The sequence below is a fragment of the Branchiostoma floridae genome, chromosome 19 (genome assembly GCF_000003815.2).
Source record: "Branchiostoma floridae strain S238N-H82 chromosome 19, Bfl_VNyyK, whole genome shotgun sequence".
Taxonomy (NCBI): domain Eukaryota; kingdom Metazoa; phylum Chordata; class Leptocardii; order Amphioxiformes; family Branchiostomatidae; genus Branchiostoma; species Branchiostoma floridae.
In genome coordinates this window covers 2,257,855-2,275,517 of record NC_049997.1, presented here as the reverse complement: position 1 = coordinate 2,275,517, position 17,663 = coordinate 2,257,855, and the positions used below count along the sequence as shown (strand labels likewise).

Sequence of the window (17,663 nt, the reverse complement as noted above, 5' to 3'; positions counted from 1 at the left end):
TACTTATACCATGCCTCCTAGCGGTATCTTCTAAAAGACAAACTATCCACCTGTTGACGCAGTGTGGGTCATTTTGCAAAGCAGCCCGAAAGCTTGGAGGCAACTATGCGTCTAAAACTTAAGCTGTGGGCGGGGCCTAAGATACAACTCATGGTTTGGCACATAAACACGACTATATACTTATACTTGTGTATAATGCACCATGCCTCCTAGTGGTCTCTCTCAAAAGTACAGAATACGCACCTGTTAACGCAGTGATTTATGGATCGTTTCACACAACAGCCTGAACGCTTAGGGGCAACTCATGCGTCTAAATGTAGTAGGTGGGGTCTTAGATATTACTGGTCTCTGGCTGGTCAGGGATTAGAGGTATATTAACACAATTGGAAATATAAGGGTAGCCAGCATATTGGCCTACAGTTCTTACCACAACATTTTAATATTGTTGTCCTTTGCACTTGGCCAAACCCCCATGTCAGCTGTCTTCTCCGTATACTGTATAGCATCTATGATGTAGTAAATTCAATTTTTACTTTGTAACTGGAGGGTAACCTCCGTCGACAAAGTATTGTGAACAGTCTATGTGTTGAGTGTTCGCACCTATATCTCTATGTTCCGTTTGCCGCATTTGTATGTGGTTTGGCATGTCGTCTGTACTCAATGCATTATCAATATCTTCCTATTGTCCAAAAATACCTGTATGCAAAGATACGACTTCCTGTGTGTTTGGGAGGGGTGTGATGCTTGGTGCGGGGGAGGGGGTTCTTTCGGAGAAAAAATTACGTAATTTCCTGTCGACCCAGGTTTATATGCCGCCGACAGGGCGCTGGGGTCAGTCAGGGCTGAGTTCACACAGACGGGCACGGCACAGGTGTGTGTGTGTGTGGTGATTAGGTAGGTGTACAATCACCTTCACAGGAGAGTATCTCCAATTTGTAGCTGTATACTCCTTGAGGGGCCTGTAGTATACTCTGGGCTCTAAACGCCGCCATTTGTATTCTCCAATCAGAGGTTGGGTCGCGGAGATTAGTAGTGGCCGTTATTTTTTACCTCCGGAGAGGGCTAGCCGGTAAAACTCCAGGCCACTTCTAATCCCCGCGACCCAACCTCTGCTTGGAGAATAGGCATTTGAGCATTTTTATGTGTGTTTTTGCCGGGATGATTGCCCTTTATGCGGCCTAAGATTCGTTTCCGTTTGAAGACCACGCAGGTTGTCGGCGGAAAATTACCAGTAGTTTATACATCATTAACATCACCGTATTTTAACCCTAAGGAATCTTGACTTAAACCCTTTTGCTCAACAAACTGTGTCTAATTCCACCCCAAAGACATTCTTATATGCTAAGATCTTGACACACGATACTCTGCATCCGGACTTTAGACTTGGACACGCGAAAAGTTGTTGTTCTAGTTTGTACTTGGCTGCATGTAGACAGTTGCCTCAGAACTCTCACCTCGTATCTGTCATGTTCGGTCGAAGCACTATAGCCTTAAATTGTCTCGTTGCGAATTCATTATTAGAACATGTGGCCGTTGGAATCTAAGGTGTACCAGTAGCTTAGAAAGAAATTATTCGTTTAACTCATTGATGTGAATGGGGTCTGAAAACTAGATTTTACAATGTAGAGAGCGTATTGTGTTCCAAAACTGTGTCAGTCTGAGCTAAAGACGACTGTCATGTAACATTGAATCTTTAACTTGTAAAATTTTTCGAACGTTTTCAGTTCAGTTGTCGTCGACGCGTCTTCAACTGTGTGTAAGAATTTCATATATTAATCACGCAGATTCCAAACGTCTGGAGCTTGGGTCTGTAGGTTTTGAGCTTTAATATAGCGGATTACTTAGCATTCAACCGTATTATACAGCAGAGACTGGGGGGTTATAATACGGCTGGATATACCAGGCTATATAGAGCAATAATCTACATACTGCCACCAAAGTTGTGGTCATGTACACTTCAGAGAGTGAGCAATGAGGTATAATGTTATTTTTGGCGCGGGATTAAAATGTAACTGAGTTGGCGACGTTCTTTTTCCCGGTAAAGAAACAAATAAGTATGCACCACCCTTCCGTTGCAAAAGTGTTCTATCCCTATCTTATGTACACGTAGCTCCAGTGTTAAGGCGTGTGTAAGTAGAGTGCTCCGTTGGCCATTAGCATGGTTTATCATTCTGTCGGGCCTGGCGTGGTGTTTCTTCTACGAAACGCAGTTTAAATAAAGGCACGGCTTCCTGTCTGTATATGTGTGGGCAGTGTTTGTTCAACATTAGGTACGTGCAGACTTACCTTTCAGAAAGAGTACAATCAATTCATAGTTTAGAGTTTATAGTTTAGAGTTTGATTAATGATGTACGTGTATAATGGCATTTTGGCGCGGGATCAAAAGGTAACTGAATTAGCGACATGCTTTTTGTAACTAGAAATAAGTATATATATATATATATATATATATATATTCATTTTCCACTATATGACTTAAATGATTATATGAATATATATATATATATATAATCATAGATATATATAATCAAGTCAGATTCATATAGTGGGAAATTCAGATTGTAGATCCCTTATACTAGTGACACAACCATACTTTACAAGTCACAAGCACACTCATAATACGGAATCGCGACTTTTTAAGTCACAGATGTGCTGTGTGGTCCCTGGCAGCTTGCAGGCAAGGTGGGCCGCTCTGTGCGTGAATAGAATTATAATCGCCTTTCGTAGGGCTGGACGACTGTCTAGTTATAAAGGTGCACTCTCACTGCACTTGCGTCAAGCCTGTGTCACTGCGGGGTTCGAAAGGTACTCAATGAATTTCACAGATAAAAAATGAATTTTCTTAGTTTTTGTGTATTTTGTCGTCTTCAAAGTCAAACTTTTACGTATTACGCAATATCTAAATTATGAAAAATAGGAGAAAATAACAAAAAAAGGTGACGCAGTGAACGAACCCTGCAGTGCCGCAAGCTTGACGCAAGTGCAGTGACAGTGCACCTTAAGGCTCTTCCATGAAGACACATGTGTTTGGTTTTCTGGGGAAAAATCTATATCAAGGGAATGGTGCTGTTCTCAGAACCCGGTACGTAGAAGGATCGATATGCATGCTCCGAAAAATGACAGAAAGCGTTAAAAGCAGCAAACATCCATCCAAAGAATCTGTTTAAAAATTCAGCAGGTAGAGTGATCTAACAAGCAAAACGTTGCATTTATTTAACATTTGATAACTAATTATGATAATAACACAGGTTTCTTATCGCAAACCTAATTGGTCACTTCTGCATTAACATCAATTAGGAAATGTACCACGTATGACTAACTCGCAAATGTCACATGAAAGCCTCATCATTTACGACATGCAGCATGGTTACACGATTTATTCAAATTAATCCCTTAGAGGATTCCAACATATAAACATTTGGATACTTTCACGTGACAGCAACTTGCCTGGTATAACCACAGACCACCAGACTAAAAATGATTTCTCAAGAATGTCTTGAACATCTGGACATATGATCTACATGTGTGCATTGACAATACCTTTAATAAGTTAGTAGGCAGCTTGAAGAATGTTCGAGAAGAGGGTGCGGGGGAATGTTTGCTGACTAAAGCTCAAATTTTAAAGGGGGTGTAAGTAGAGCCTGCCGTCGACTATTTGCATTCTTTGTCATTTTGTCGGGCCTGTTGTGGTGCGTTCTTTCTTCTACGAACGCAATTAAACGCAACTGACGCTTCCTGCGTGTGTGGGAAGGGGTGTCTCGTAAATGTATGACAACTTTGACAACAACTTTGTTCTCAGGTATGATGGATTGGCCAATCGCCAAGGGTTTCGGAGAAGAGATGACGTGATTTCCTGTTGACGAACTTCGAGGTTCATATACTTGTAGCATGGCGCTGGGAACAATCTAGGCTACGTTAACAGACGGGAACGTTCTAAAACGCATAGCACAGGTACGGTTAGTGCCACCTGGTGAACTTCGAGAAATTTGAATGATGTTTACTACGGACAAAAGCGCGCAAAAGGTAGAATCAAGGGGAAATGATAAGGCTATACCACCTGTTGTAATGGTTAAAATATGCCTCTTTTATGGCTGCAAATATATTATAAAAGAAGTGTGTCTGGAGATGTTTGCTTCCCTATATATAGACGCAAAGGAAAATTGTTTTCTAACCATCGGGTTGCTGGGATAGAATCAAACATACGTCAGTACGCCTAACACAAACGGTTACCGTGACTACCTCACTGCCTTTGACTTGATGCTTGAACATTAAGCAAACAGTCTTTTCAACTCCAGACATCGCTGGGCAAAGTGTGGTGGTGCCGATGACAGCGGTCTATTATCAGGGTACAACTGTATGCATAGTCTTGTGTCGGGGAAAAAATAGCAGGACGGTCAGCTGCAGGGCCAGACTCGCAACAACAGGTGTACGCTCTTGATTCGTCAATTTGACTTGTAATAGTTGCTAGCATATATGTGAAATAACCTTGCTTTTGTTGTCATGATAACAAACGATATACACAGTGCAAGCGAATATAAGGTATGCTGGAAATATGAGATGCTTCTGCTAATTCTGATTTGGATCAAAAACTATGCCTGAAAAATAGGAACCGGACATGCTTTCCTTGCAATCTGAGGTATGTTTCTAGTCCATAGATTTATACACGTATGAACTGCTCCATACGTTACATTTTTCGATTTTGCTTTTTACAATTTACATGCGATTTGCGACAATTTTTGTGTTTCTTTCGGGGTATCCATTTTGTTAATTCATAACACATTAGGAGGAAAAAGACTTTGCCAGCATATGATGAGCACACTTTCGTCATTAGATAGGTAGTTAAATAAATTTTAGTATAAAAATACCTGTAAATGAAAGCAGATGCATTAAACCCTATTCAGACCGGGGGCTTGTTCGTGTGGTCATCAAAGCACAGGACAACGAAACAAATACAGTAAGGCACAGGTATGACAAAAACAATGTAAGATACACAGCATAGTTACAAAACTTGTATGAAATTTAAGAATAATAAGATTTATATACTTTTGGAAGGGGAGGTGTTACAGACCATTCTGTAGACCACCTCAAGCTAAGGGCACAACCCGCCGTACGTGCACTGAATACGTGCTGTCTACAAGCCAAAACGTGGGCAATCTTTTGGGATCTGAAAGTGGTAAGTACCGCCTCCGTACGAACTCGTAGGGAATCCGACGGATTTTGGAGCACGCAGACGCGCCGTAGAACTTTACGTGCAAACATAACTTTGTGTTGCCGTGTTGACGTACTCCCTCCATGCTCTTGCCAGTCGTTCACCACGTTTTCAGAAATACGTGGCGGATGTGGCCGGCCTCCCAAAAAACACGTACGGACAAATCGCACGTACGGGGGTTGTGCTCTTAACTTTAGAGCGACAGGGGGAGGGGCACGGAAGGGGATTCTGCTGGAGATCCGTGCTAAACGGGCGTGCTGTGCTAGTTTATTTTTACCTCTTCTTTACAGATAAAGATAACTGAAACTGTAACTGTACCAAGTAGCAGTTAATCAAGCAACTGGATATGATTTGGGAAACGGTCAGACGTTTCATATAGAATTCACTACCTTTTGTCAGTGACATGTACACTGAGGCGATCTTGTGTTAGTATTTATTTTATTTATTAATCTTTCAGGGTAGTCCCTACAAGTGTGGTAATAAAAAGCATTGCCATGGCGACGGTTTTATTGTTTAAAAGTATCAATTATTGTTGTTGTAGGTGTGTTGTGTTCTATACCTTCGTCTGGCTGTATGTATGAAGATCAGAAACCCAGCGTAACGTTACTCGTCACGCCCGAATGATTGTAGACTTTACAAACACCTTTAAGTTGACTCAATTGCGCTTGAATAACAAGTAGGCCGGTGAGACGTGTGTGCTAGCACGTATATATGTTTGCTTGTCGACGTATGTGCTAGCACGTGTACCTTGTTTTCATTGGTGTACATGCTGGTCGTACTGACGACCCTTCTGTATGGCTCAGAGTCATGGGTCACATACAGACACCACCTGCGTCTGCTAGAACGGTTTCATCAACGATGTCTTCGCACCATCCTCAACATACACTGGAGTGACTACATCACCAACGTTGAAGTCCTTGAGCAAGCAGAGATCCCCAGCACCGAGGCCACCTTGATGAAGACGCAGTTGCGCTGGGCAGGTCATGTCTCAAAAATAAAGGATCATCGTCTGCCAAAGATTGTCCTCTACGGCGAACTCTCCACCGGCCACCGCCACAGGGGAGCACCAAACAAGAGATTCAAAGACTCTCTGAAGAAATCTCTGGCTTCTTGCCACATCGACCTTCACCAATGGTCAGCCCTTGCTGCTGAACGTGAGGCTTGGCGACACACTGTAAACCAGTCAGTCACTACATTTGAGACGAACCGCAAAGCTGCCCTTGTAGAGAAGCGCAACAGGAGGAAAACCCGAAACGCCACGGCACCAAGTACAGACCCAGCATTGACCTGCAGCCGCTGCGGCCGAGTCTGCCTGTCTCGGATTGGGCTCGTCAGCCACCAGCGCGCCTGCACCAGACGTGGGCAACACCCCTAGACGATCTTCGTCAGCGAAGAAAAGCCGAGAGAGAGACGTGATAGAAAGTCATGATAGAACTTTATTGCACGACATTTGTACATGGTACAATGTATGGCAACAACTATTACACAAAGACATATCAGACAAGACACAGTGGTGATGAACTCTAACAAAACCAATATTAACATCACCATGGCCACTGGGACACTTGAAAATAAAATAAACAGAGGACAAAACAATGTGAGATCAAATAGAAAAGTAAAGTACAGCAGTGGGGTGACGGATCCAACACGTATATACGAGTATGTATACATGGTCTCGAGTATGTATGACTGGGTAAGATGCATTATATCGGCATTTGTTTCCTTTGTTAAAGTGGGTGAACCCCCGAGTAAAAGTTGAGCCAGGGCTGGATCAGACAATGTTTTAAAATCAAGGGTTGAGCTGACAAGGTCTTGAAGATTGCAGAGAAGGGATATTCTAAGTTGGTTGTAGTTAGGACAGTACAATAAATAGTGGACAACGCTTTCACATCGGGAGCGACAGCTGCAAGAAGGACTATCTACTAAATTACGTGTGGATAAGCTGAAGTACAGGTCCCGATGCGGAGGCGTTGGAGTAAAATGCAGGCGTACCTGGGGCCGTGACTGTGTGTTGAGGGCAGTGCGAACTAATTTTACTAAGTAATTTTTGAATGTCGAAGGATTAAATGACCGTACAGCTACATCAAGACTGTTCCAGTGATATGTAGCATACGGAATAAAGGACCTTTGTTAACGAGTTGTGGTACAAGTCGGTGGCTGTAAATTGTTTTTGTTACGAAGGTCATAAGGAGTAGAGGCAGATACTTCAGGGGTGATCAGCTCCTGAAGATACTGATGAGTGTGACCATGGATAATTTTATAAAACATTGTCAAAGAAAATGAAGGCGACGGTCAGACAGTTTTCCCACCCAAGTTTAGAGAGGAGTGACAAATATGAGGATCCTCTCACAGCACCTGATACTGTGAGTGAGCACTCATATTGTACTCTCTCTATACGTCGGGAGTCCGATATAGTGCAGCCATGCCATACTATGTCGGCGTACTCAAGAAGTGGACGAATTAAGGACTTGTAGATAACTTCGAGTACATGTCGTGGCAATTTAAATTTAAGTTTGTTCAGTGTGGACACACGTTTTGATACTTTGGCCATCATGTGTGTAATATGTTTTTCCCAAGACATGGTGGACGTGAGAAAAACACCAATGTGCTTGTGGTCTTTTACAGATTGAATGACACAGTTATCAAGAAAAAGGGGAGGATGGCAAGGGGGATCGATTTTCCTGGAAAAACACATTTCCTCAGTTTTTAAAGGATTCAGTTTCATAAGCCACGTGGAAGCCCAAGATGATATCTTACTAAGATCAGAATTTAGACTTGACGCAGTTTCGGTTGGGCTATCCACTATATCTACTAAAGAACTATCATCTGCAAAGAGAAACGGGCAAGATGATAAATCGTCCACCATATCATTGATGTAAACAAGAAATCAAGAAATAAGAGGGGGCCTAATACAGAACCCTGTGGTACGCCTGCGCGAATATTGCACCAATCTGAGTGCTGGCCACCTATAACAACTCTTTGTACACGATCAGAAAGATAGCTGTGGAACCAATTTAGGACCGGACCCTCGACCCCATTTCTTTGAAGCTTGAAAATAATGCCCTTATGCCAAACTTTGTCAAATGCATGTGAAAAATCTAAATAAACTGCTCGGACCTCTCTATTAGAGTCAAGAGCTTCAAGAATTTTGTCAGTTACACAAACAAGTTGGCCTACTGTTGAATCTCCACGGATAAATCCAGACTGGAGAGAATATAATAAGTTTTGGGACATCAGGTGGTTGTACAAGTGTTTAAATACAATTTTTTCAAGGATTTTAGACAAACAGGGGAGTAGGGATACAGGTCGGTAATTCGACACATCCTCGGGGTCCCCCTTTTTTAAAATTGGTACCACATTTGCTTTTTTCCAGGATTCAGGGAAGACTCCGTGATTTAGAGACAAGTTAAAAACATATGCAATTTTGTCAGAGATATAGGGACATATGGATGTAAGAAAGCGATTGTCTACATTATCATAGCCACATGCTTTAGATACTTCTAAATCTGAGACATAAAGTTCTATCTCAGCAGCTGATGTAACACACTGTGTAAGACGAGCACTAGTAAGGATATCAAGGGGTGGAAGTCTAGCACTGGAGTCATCCACTGAGGCCTGAGAAGAGAAATACAAATTAAACATAGTTGCCTTTTCTCTTGAATCGGTTATAAAACAGTTGCCAGACTTAAGCGGTGGAATAGTAGAATTAACTTTACTTTGGTAGAAATGTTTCACAATGTGCCACCACTTTTTGTTGGATGAGGGGGGACTACTTAAGGAGGCAACCAGGCGGTTGTGATAATTAGACTTGGCTAATGATAACTGATGGACAAGTTTATTTCTAATAAGACGATATGAAGACCAATGAATAGGGCTGTTCGTTAACTTGGCTTTCTTATGCAACTTGTCTCTCTGGTGCATTAAGCGTCTAATGTCAGGTGAAATCCAAGGTTTGTCACGAGGTCTAACGAGAATGTCCTTATGAGGCACACTTTTAATTTTGGCTTCCAAAATCAGTTCCATCAACTTCTTGCTAGCTTCTTCAACAGTATCACAATAGAAAACTTCATGCCATATTGGCTCAGACGAGAAGAGTGCCAGCAAGCTGTGATCGGTTTTGGAATAATCCCAGATGGTACGGACATAAGGACGAGGGGGCCTGAGTGACAAGTTAATAGTAGCGACAATAGGGCTGTGGTGGCATCCGAAGAGGGGAGATAACACAGAGGTAGACTTGATAAGTTTTTTCTCGTTGATGAATAGAAGGTCAATCAGGGAGGGAGACCGTGACAAATCGCACATTGGCCCCTTTATCACCTGTGTGAGATTTAACATTTTAGAAGCTTGCAATTTACCTTACATTGCAGTACATAATCAGATAATCCTAGTGGGGTCAAATTTGCTAATACATGGACCACGTTAATTTCATTTTTCACGGTATACCGGTAACAGTCCTTAACAACCATGGATGACAAAGATGGAAAAATCCGCCTCCGTCTGGCCGAAGACATCATCAATGACCAGGTGGGAGGGGCCGGCTGGATGTACCTGGACATCGCACTACAGGTGGACAAGTACTCCCCGAAAACTCTCCTGGTCAAAACACGAAAGTGCGACCCGCAGGGCAAAATTGTCCTTGAACCCAAGGCCAAAGAGAAGACCAGCAACTATCTAGTCCCCAAAGATCCAGGTGAGGCAAAGATTTTAGACGACGTCTCAGTCCAGGCCTACCCGAAGAAGGCGTCTTGGAAACAGACGTACAGCTACGAGAGGAGCGTAAATGGTAACTTCATTCTCAAGGCGGTGGAGGCTGTGGGTTTCTCGGCTGAGGGCAGCAAAACTAACAAACGTTGTGTGGAGACCACCTGTACTGACCTGGAACACAGAAGTGTGGACATAGAAGACCTGAGAAAGGCGCTGTCTGGACTGACGGCTCAAACCAGCGCTGAGGGCATCAGGAATGAGACCAGCTTCCTGGTGGTCACAGACGTGTTGGTGGCGAAGGAAGTCAGCATCGTGGAGACACGGGACTCAAAGAAGGACAGAAAGGTACGTCTGGTCGTCTTAAATAATGTCAATGATAAATCTATTCCACTTTGTTCTTTGATGACTCTCTCTTGATAAGATATACGCAAGCCGCTTGAACATAAATTCAGCTTGTACCAAAATGTTTCAACACACACATTTGAAAAGACCAAGCTTGTGCAATGATGAAAATGTAAATATTTTAACGTATCATTACGCCCAGGTAAGTGTCAACGCTAAGATCCACGGAGTGGGCATTGAAGCGGGCGGAGGCAGTACCAAAGAGACAGCCGCTAGCCTCGAACGCAGCAACACCGGAGGCATCATTCTCGCCATCAAACTGGCCCGAGTCTATTATGACGAACAGGGCACCATAGAGAGAGACGGTGTGAAGCCGGTCGGAATTCACGATGGGAACTACACTCTGGGCATCGGTAACAAGGACAGGGAGGGGCATTGTAAGTACATGGATTTGGTAGGGAAAACATATTGTTTTTGATGGTTTGTTGTTCTTTTTCTTTCTTCTTCTGTCAGTAGCCAATCAGAGCTTAGATTAGATATTGGCTGTTTATGTTAATACAAGACTTTTTATCATTGCAAAACCTGCATTTCTTGTACACAATACTATAGGGCGAGCCTAGTGTAGTGTAATTATGTTAACGACCAGATCCAAAAACCAAGCAGATGTAGGATTTATTTTCTCGCATACAATACTATGTAGGGAAAGCCCAATGTTATAGTATTGTGTGCGAGTAGCTTGACAAAATGACTACGGAGGAAACATTCTGCATTTTCGCGAAAATGTTGCCTTTATAGTTGATATTTGTCATTAGCTGAAATTCCATATGCAGGGCTGCAATTGTTAGCACAAAGTCAGATTTTCACCTGAGACTCCCGTTTTGTTTCCTCTCAGACACCGTGACGACACTGGCAAAACGCATCGGCGAGGTGAAGAACAAGTTCGAGATTAATGTGAACCTTCTCGGGCGGCAGAACAGCACAGAGGTCCAAGTGCCACGGGACGTCTGCGAAACTGGGTACAAAAACGTTATATGTTTAATACATAAGGCTTCAAAGTAGTGTGAAAGTACGTAGTTCAACATATCTGAAAGGACGTGCGGCTTTTATATCGTAGGATGGTTAATGACTAATAGAATATATGTGAGATGTTTCAACGTTTATCAGAGATTCAACGTATTTATAAAGAGACATAATGTACATTTCCTATTCCCGGGATAGTACGTACATCTTATCTAAAGTCAACCATTGCGGTATACTAAGTTTCTTTCTACTGTATCCATAGTAATTTTTCTAATATCTTGATATAGAGAAAACAGTGCCATCCGAGACCTGGATTTCATGTTTATATGTTTGTTCTCTTTTTTTAGGCTGCATCAGACCAGAAAGAGACTTCCGACCGGCTCCAAGCTGTTGCCATTGAAGGGGATTCAGGTTATCAAGTTGAAGGAGGAAGAAAGCACCCTCTATCGCATTAAACATTTTTTTAAACATTTTTTTTCACGAAAGAAAGAAGAAGAGGTCAAACTGGCAAAGGTACATTTGAAGGCTTCGAGTCGTCATGATAAAGAAATCATAAAAAAGAATTGCTTAACATGCATATCAGCCATATACCCTTGTTACTCTTGTTCGTTTTCATCAAGAACGTATACATATGCTTTTGCCATGAGGTATCAAAAAAGCTATTACAAGCACCTAACCGCAGGTATCTGTCCAAACTGTACTTTATCTAGGTACTGGTGACAGACCTGGAGGAGGACCAAACCTACATCTGTCTCTGTAGCGAGGAAACAGCCGTTACCGACGACAAGAAACTGTGGTTCGACTGTAAGCAGTGGAGGCAAGAGGTTGCGGGAAAGGGTGAGTCGACTAATCACGAGGCTAAGGAACAGCAACAATGCTGTGTCTCACCTCATCTCACCTATCCTTTGACCTATGTATGGGTCGTTGGCGCACCACTGACTCCATCCACTATTCTCCTCCGCCTATTAGTATCACTGTCCTCTACCGCTCTTAAGCCCCCTTCACACGAGAGCAAGAATCAGCCGGAATGCCGTCGGAATGAAAATTCTGTTCTATTCCTGGCATATTCCTGGCAATTCGTAGTGTGTTCCAGACATTCTTACTGCATTCCAGCTATTTGTGCCCGTTCTTTTTGCTAGCCCGAAAGTTTTTTGTTAAAAAGTGTCGAGGTGCATTCGAAGTGGAGAAATAACGAATGGCATTTGAAGTGGGTTCCAAGTGAATTCTTACTATTCTAACTGCAATCTGACCGCATTCTGCGGCATTCCAACATTATTCTAAACATTCTTATCTCATTCGATGGAGAACCGAAACGGCAAGCCACTTCGAATCAAGTCCGAATGTGGCTAAAAGAATATCTGGAATGCAGTAAGAATTTTTTCGAATACAGAACGAATTCACAGGAATATTAGAAAAGACTTTTCATTCTGACGGCATTTTGGCTTATTCCTTCTCGTGTGAAGGGGAATATAAGTTCCATTTGGAATTCCCACTCGGAATGGCCCCGACTGTGGCACGAATTTTGCAAATACTTCATTCCGGCTGGTTCTGCTCGATTCCTGCTAATTCGGTTTCAGTGTGAAGGCCCTTTATTATGGCTTTGGCTAAACCCAAACCAGTCCACTCTCGTATATTGTCCTCTCATCTCTTCCTGTGTCTTTCTCTCCACCTATCACTGTCCTCCGCTGCTCTTATGGCTTCAGTTGAACTCAAACCAGTCTATCCTCTTATGCTTTCCTCTGTCTTCCTCTCTTCCCGCTTACTGGGACTTTCACATGAGCTCCATAATTCGTAGACTTATACATGGATATGATGTGTGCTGCAGAGTTCCAAGTGACCGTTGAAGGGAACTGCTACTACGTGGCCGAAGATGATCCGATTGTCCGAGTCTTCGGTGACCGAGAATGTGATAGTGACTGTGTAGGTTGTTCACATAGCACTTAATTTGTCTCTGGTTTAACTCTTAAAGTTTTTGCACCCGAATGGCAATATCATATTTGCCGTAAAACATAAACACAGTGTGTGAGAAATGATGAAGCGTTTTGAATGAGTTGTAATACATAGCCACAGGTTAGGTGAACTGTTGATTAATTGGTAACTAATGTTTCTTCATACGTTGTACTTAGGTTCAAATCAAGTGGACCAACGCTGAGACTGAAGAAGAGAAGGAAGACACAGCTCGTGCTGCCAGTACGTTCAGGGAGTACGGAATCAAAGCTAACGCAGTCATCGAACTGATAGAGTATGAAGAATTCACTCAGAGTCTTATGGGTGGTACGTATCTACCCTAAAGTCTACAAGACCTACAGTCATGGTACAATGCTAAACTTTCCTCCTTCTTTAGGATCAATACTGATGGTATTAATACTGATGGTATTGATCGGATCAATGCTGATGGTATTGATCAGTATTGATTCTGAAGAAGGCAACGGTGGTTGTTGAAAATTTGATCCGTGTGAACTGTTGCGTTGGAAGAAAGTTTAGCATTGTGCTATAATTACTACCAACACAGATGTGCTGGCTTCCATGATAAGACTTACAGTCGTGTTCGTACAACAGCATGCTTTGTTGATAACAAGACTAGTCAATCATCAGCGGCTAGTTTTCTACCCACTAGAAGACGTCATTTGTCACTTTGTAAGGCAGATTTACCAGGCTCCACAGGCCGCTGGAAAATACTGGAAATTAGGGCTGGGTACCGGTAAGGTGTACCGGCACAAAACCGTTTTTTCTTGTTGGACCGGTCAGGAAAAAACGGACCTAAAAAAATTGGTACACTGGATGTTTGACCTCTAGGAAAATGAATAGATTATATGATCAGGAATTTACACGTTTTGGGGCTTACCGGTCGAGAAAATAACAAGAGCGAAGTAGCGTAGAGTCTATAGTCGTTTATAGCAAGGTTTACAACCAATCGGAGAGAGGCAGTTAGCCTTGTAGGATTTTAAAACGCCAGTGGGAGTCGAATACTCCACAAAACAAATTACTTTGTAGCGAATTGGACCATCGTTTTGAGTTTTGTCCATTCACAAGTTTTCACATACTGAATCAGGTCCAGGTTCAGGTCCGGACCTGGATCTAATCCTCTGGACCTGAACCGGACCTGGACCTGAATTTTGTGTACCGGTACCCAGCCCTACTAGAAATTGTCCAAATAGACAGATAACACGTCAATGAAGTTTTAACAGGACTTTGGTCGCATACTGTACTCTTTGGCCAGCTAACTGCCTTGGCATGTTATCTGTCTATTTCTAGAGAATTCCAGCGACCTATGGAGCCTAGAAAAGTCTAAGGCAGGTTAAGTTTGCTTTGAATGAAGATAGAGTGCCAGTGTCATGATTTATTGACGTTGTCTGCATGACGTTATAAAAGCAACATTTAATTTCTGCCTAACAAGGCTTTTCGATACTACGTGACCATTTTTTCTTCACCTGATACAACACAGCATTGTTACTATATCTTGGCCAATACTAGTACAATAACTATGTAAATCAAGACAGTAACAACGCCTCTCATACAGGCCTTGAGCTGCATGAGCTGCAGATAGAGTTGGGGAAATGTGAACTGGAGCTGACCTTCGAGGCTTGTCAAGTGACCCTGCGCGTGGGAGAGGATGAGCGCATCGACACGCTACCGGAGAAGCTGCTGTCGCTCTTGGTAAGTCATGATATTATATTTGGATGAGTAAAAAGAAATCAAGCATCGCAGACACAGAACAGAACTTCTTTCAAAGTTTTATAACAGAAATTAAGGAGGCAATATATCAAAAGTAGGACAGAACAGCTGCAGCCATAACCCGACAGAGACGGTGGACGGTTTCTGGCACCTGTTGCCAATTGCTGCCGTCGCGTATCTCATGTGATTGAGGAGTTTAGTCAATGCATTTCTGAATACAACTGAAGCAGGAAAGTCGATAACTGGTTGTACCTTTTGGTTGCTTTTTAATTTTTTATTGAGATTCTCCATATACATAGACAATGGAGGGTATGGCGGAACAGGTGTCAAAAGACGCCATTTCAAAGCCACCATACTGTTGAAAGTGAGCCGAATGCGCTGCTAATTACGCCACGCGGTCTCACTGAGCCGAATGCGCTGCCAATTACGCCATGCGGTCTCACTTGTACGTTGTGGTGAGTGAAAGAGCATAAAATGAGAAGCAACAGCAAACCTTAAATGATTTTCCAAAACTGACCTTTGACCTGTAGGTGGTGTATCATGGAGACCAGAAGGTGGCAGAGTCTTTACGATCAAAGTCTTTACGATCTCGGTCTGCAGTGGGACAACATGGCGCCGCAAGTCCCTGTGTTCAAGTTGGTCGAAAAGGAAGATGGAGAAAAAACAGCCGGAGAAACAAACCCAGAAAACCCAAACAAACTGGTCTTCAAGATACAAGACGTACAACATGATGACACAGGTAGCTTCCTTTAAGCTTAACAGCAAATTTCAAATGTTAATTTGGTAAGGTAAATTTTCAGTTTTAGTTATGGAAGTTTACAATACAAATAAAATTGTCCATTTACTGACAGAATACACTTCGCGTTTTGCGACGTGCCAATGGGGTAATCTCCAAGTAGATCCTACGAAAGCATAAGATAGTATCAAAAGGAGAGTAGCTGACCTTGGACTGTTCATTTGCAACCGAAGGTCTGCCAGCTTTTGATATTATCTTGTACTAATGAATTAACATCTATTATCATACCGGTACGTTTACGACGATTTCTCTAGCCATACTGATTTGACAAATTGTCAACGCATCATTTTCTCCAGTTACATGTTGCTGTTATAGCTTACCCTTGCCACTTCTTCTGTGTAACGTTTCTGCCACTCTTGTCCTGCTAAAAGCGCAATATTGTAATTGTAACACGCCGCGGAATTACACGGCGAACGGGCGTGTGGTTGGGAGGGGGTAAAAATACCGGCCGGAAGAAACACGGCACAATTAACTATCGCTATGTAGTTTATACATCCTCTGATGTTCCTTCCTTTTCTGCTAGTAAATGCATAAAACATAAACCTGCATGAGCATACAAAATGTCATGAGAAAACGGACGTATACTGTCAAGAATTTTCATTTAACTTCTGTCCGTCACAACCGCTATGACGTAACGCTTCACTGCTAGCGTAGATATAAAAATGGCGGGAAAATGGCTGCGTACGTTCAATTTTGCCCATTCAGTCGTAGATCCGGGCTATTATGCAACGGTTCTTCACACTTTTACATGAGTTGTAGGTTACCAACAGAAATTCAAGATTGTTGTTGAATCATGTTCGTCTTGTGCCGTGAGCATGTGTAATTATGGTCTACAAATCTGGCAATGAATGTGACAGTGTGTTCGTCCCACGACGAGCTGCCTACCCCGAAAAAGATACTGAAAACTTTTGGCCTTGTTGTCTTCGAATGCATTGTTATCGATGCTTTGTAAATGATGTATTGGACACCTAGATGTCTGAAGTGTGCACACCTCAGAAATAACTATTGTTGCATGTGTAGATCTCTTTAAATTCCATTATTTTTGATCGGTCGGTATAAGTCTTACTGCCGGTATTATGCCAATGCATGTTATCTGCTTGGAAATTACCATGGGAAAATTTTGGTAGCGTAAATTAAATTTAGACGTCGGACGAAATTCGAACACTGCCGTATAGTGACGAGCTAGAGTCATTTCTTTATCTTGATCTTAAACATTCGAAAACGTTTCCTCAGTAAAAACCACAGAGTTGTTTTGAGAGATTTGTGTTGTTGCTAGGAGTTATCATCCAGGTGACTGTACCAGCAAACAAGCTGAAGATGACTGTCCAGGAGATCAACGACGTTGGTGACGTCATGCGAGGGCTTCGAAGAGTGTATGCCCGAATGGTAGGCTGTTTCCTAATTCACGTTATGTTAAATAAATATTCATTACATTTATTTATTACTTGCCTTTATGGTCACTGAACATCGCAAAAACTAAGCCATTTTTGAAACGGATTTCATAATCTGCTAGAACGTGGTGCATGACGGGAAGGTGATAACGGACCTGACCCGAACATACCGTCAGCTGGGAATCAAGGCTACTGCGCATGTGCAGCTGCAGTCTTTGGACCCAGAGAATCTACCTTCTGTACCCACCCTTGAAGGTAACTAGGCTTATGGTATTTTTTTAAGGTGCAGTGCCTTGAAATTAGTACCTCACGAAAATATGTGTTATGCTGCATCCTATACGTACCAGAGTGTCGCAATGTGATTCAATCGTGAGCCTACTAGTAATGTGTTAATGATAGTAACGAACTTTGATTCTGAATCCTTTCTACTTTATCTCTATATTCTAAGCTTTCTAGACTAATAGGAGTATAGGATATGTCTAGATACCAAAGATTATTGTTTCCGCACATACACACAGATGGCTAA

General features: G+C 42.4%; 1 protein-coding gene across 1 annotated transcript; it reads left to right on the top strand.

Moving 5' to 3' along the window:
• The first annotated feature begins 841 nt into the window (after positions 1 to 841).
• On the top strand, positions 842 to 17,132 carry LOC118406586. Its single transcript, XM_035806714.1, has 11 exons — positions 842 to 894; positions 9,662 to 10,258; positions 10,458 to 10,692; positions 11,148 to 11,271; positions 11,623 to 11,788; positions 11,986 to 12,112; positions 13,101 to 13,195; positions 13,402 to 13,549; positions 14,796 to 14,932; positions 15,481 to 15,689; positions 17,023 to 17,132. The coding sequence occupies exons 2-10, from the start codon at positions 9,674 to 9,676 to the stop codon at positions 15,679 to 15,681; spliced, it is 1,818 nt and encodes a 605-aa protein (XP_035662607.1). The 5' UTR covers positions 842 to 894; positions 9,662 to 9,673; the 3' UTR covers positions 15,682 to 15,689; positions 17,023 to 17,132.
• Positions 17,133 to 17,663: the final 531 nt, after the last annotated feature.

Bases quoted from the DNA above. Each gene is read 5' to 3' on its own strand.
- LOC118406586 (XM_035806714.1), top strand. From the start codon at position 9,674: ATGGATGACAAAGATGGAAAAATCCGCCTCCGTCTGGCCGAAGACATC. The intron at 10,693-11,147 runs GTAAGTACATGG...GTTTCCTCTCAG, and splicing joins CAAGGACAGGGAGGGGCATT to ACACCGTGACGACACTGGCA. The intron at 13,550-14,795 runs GTACGTATCTAC...CCTCTCATACAG, and splicing joins CACTCAGAGTCTTATGGGTG to GCCTTGAGCTGCATGAGCTG.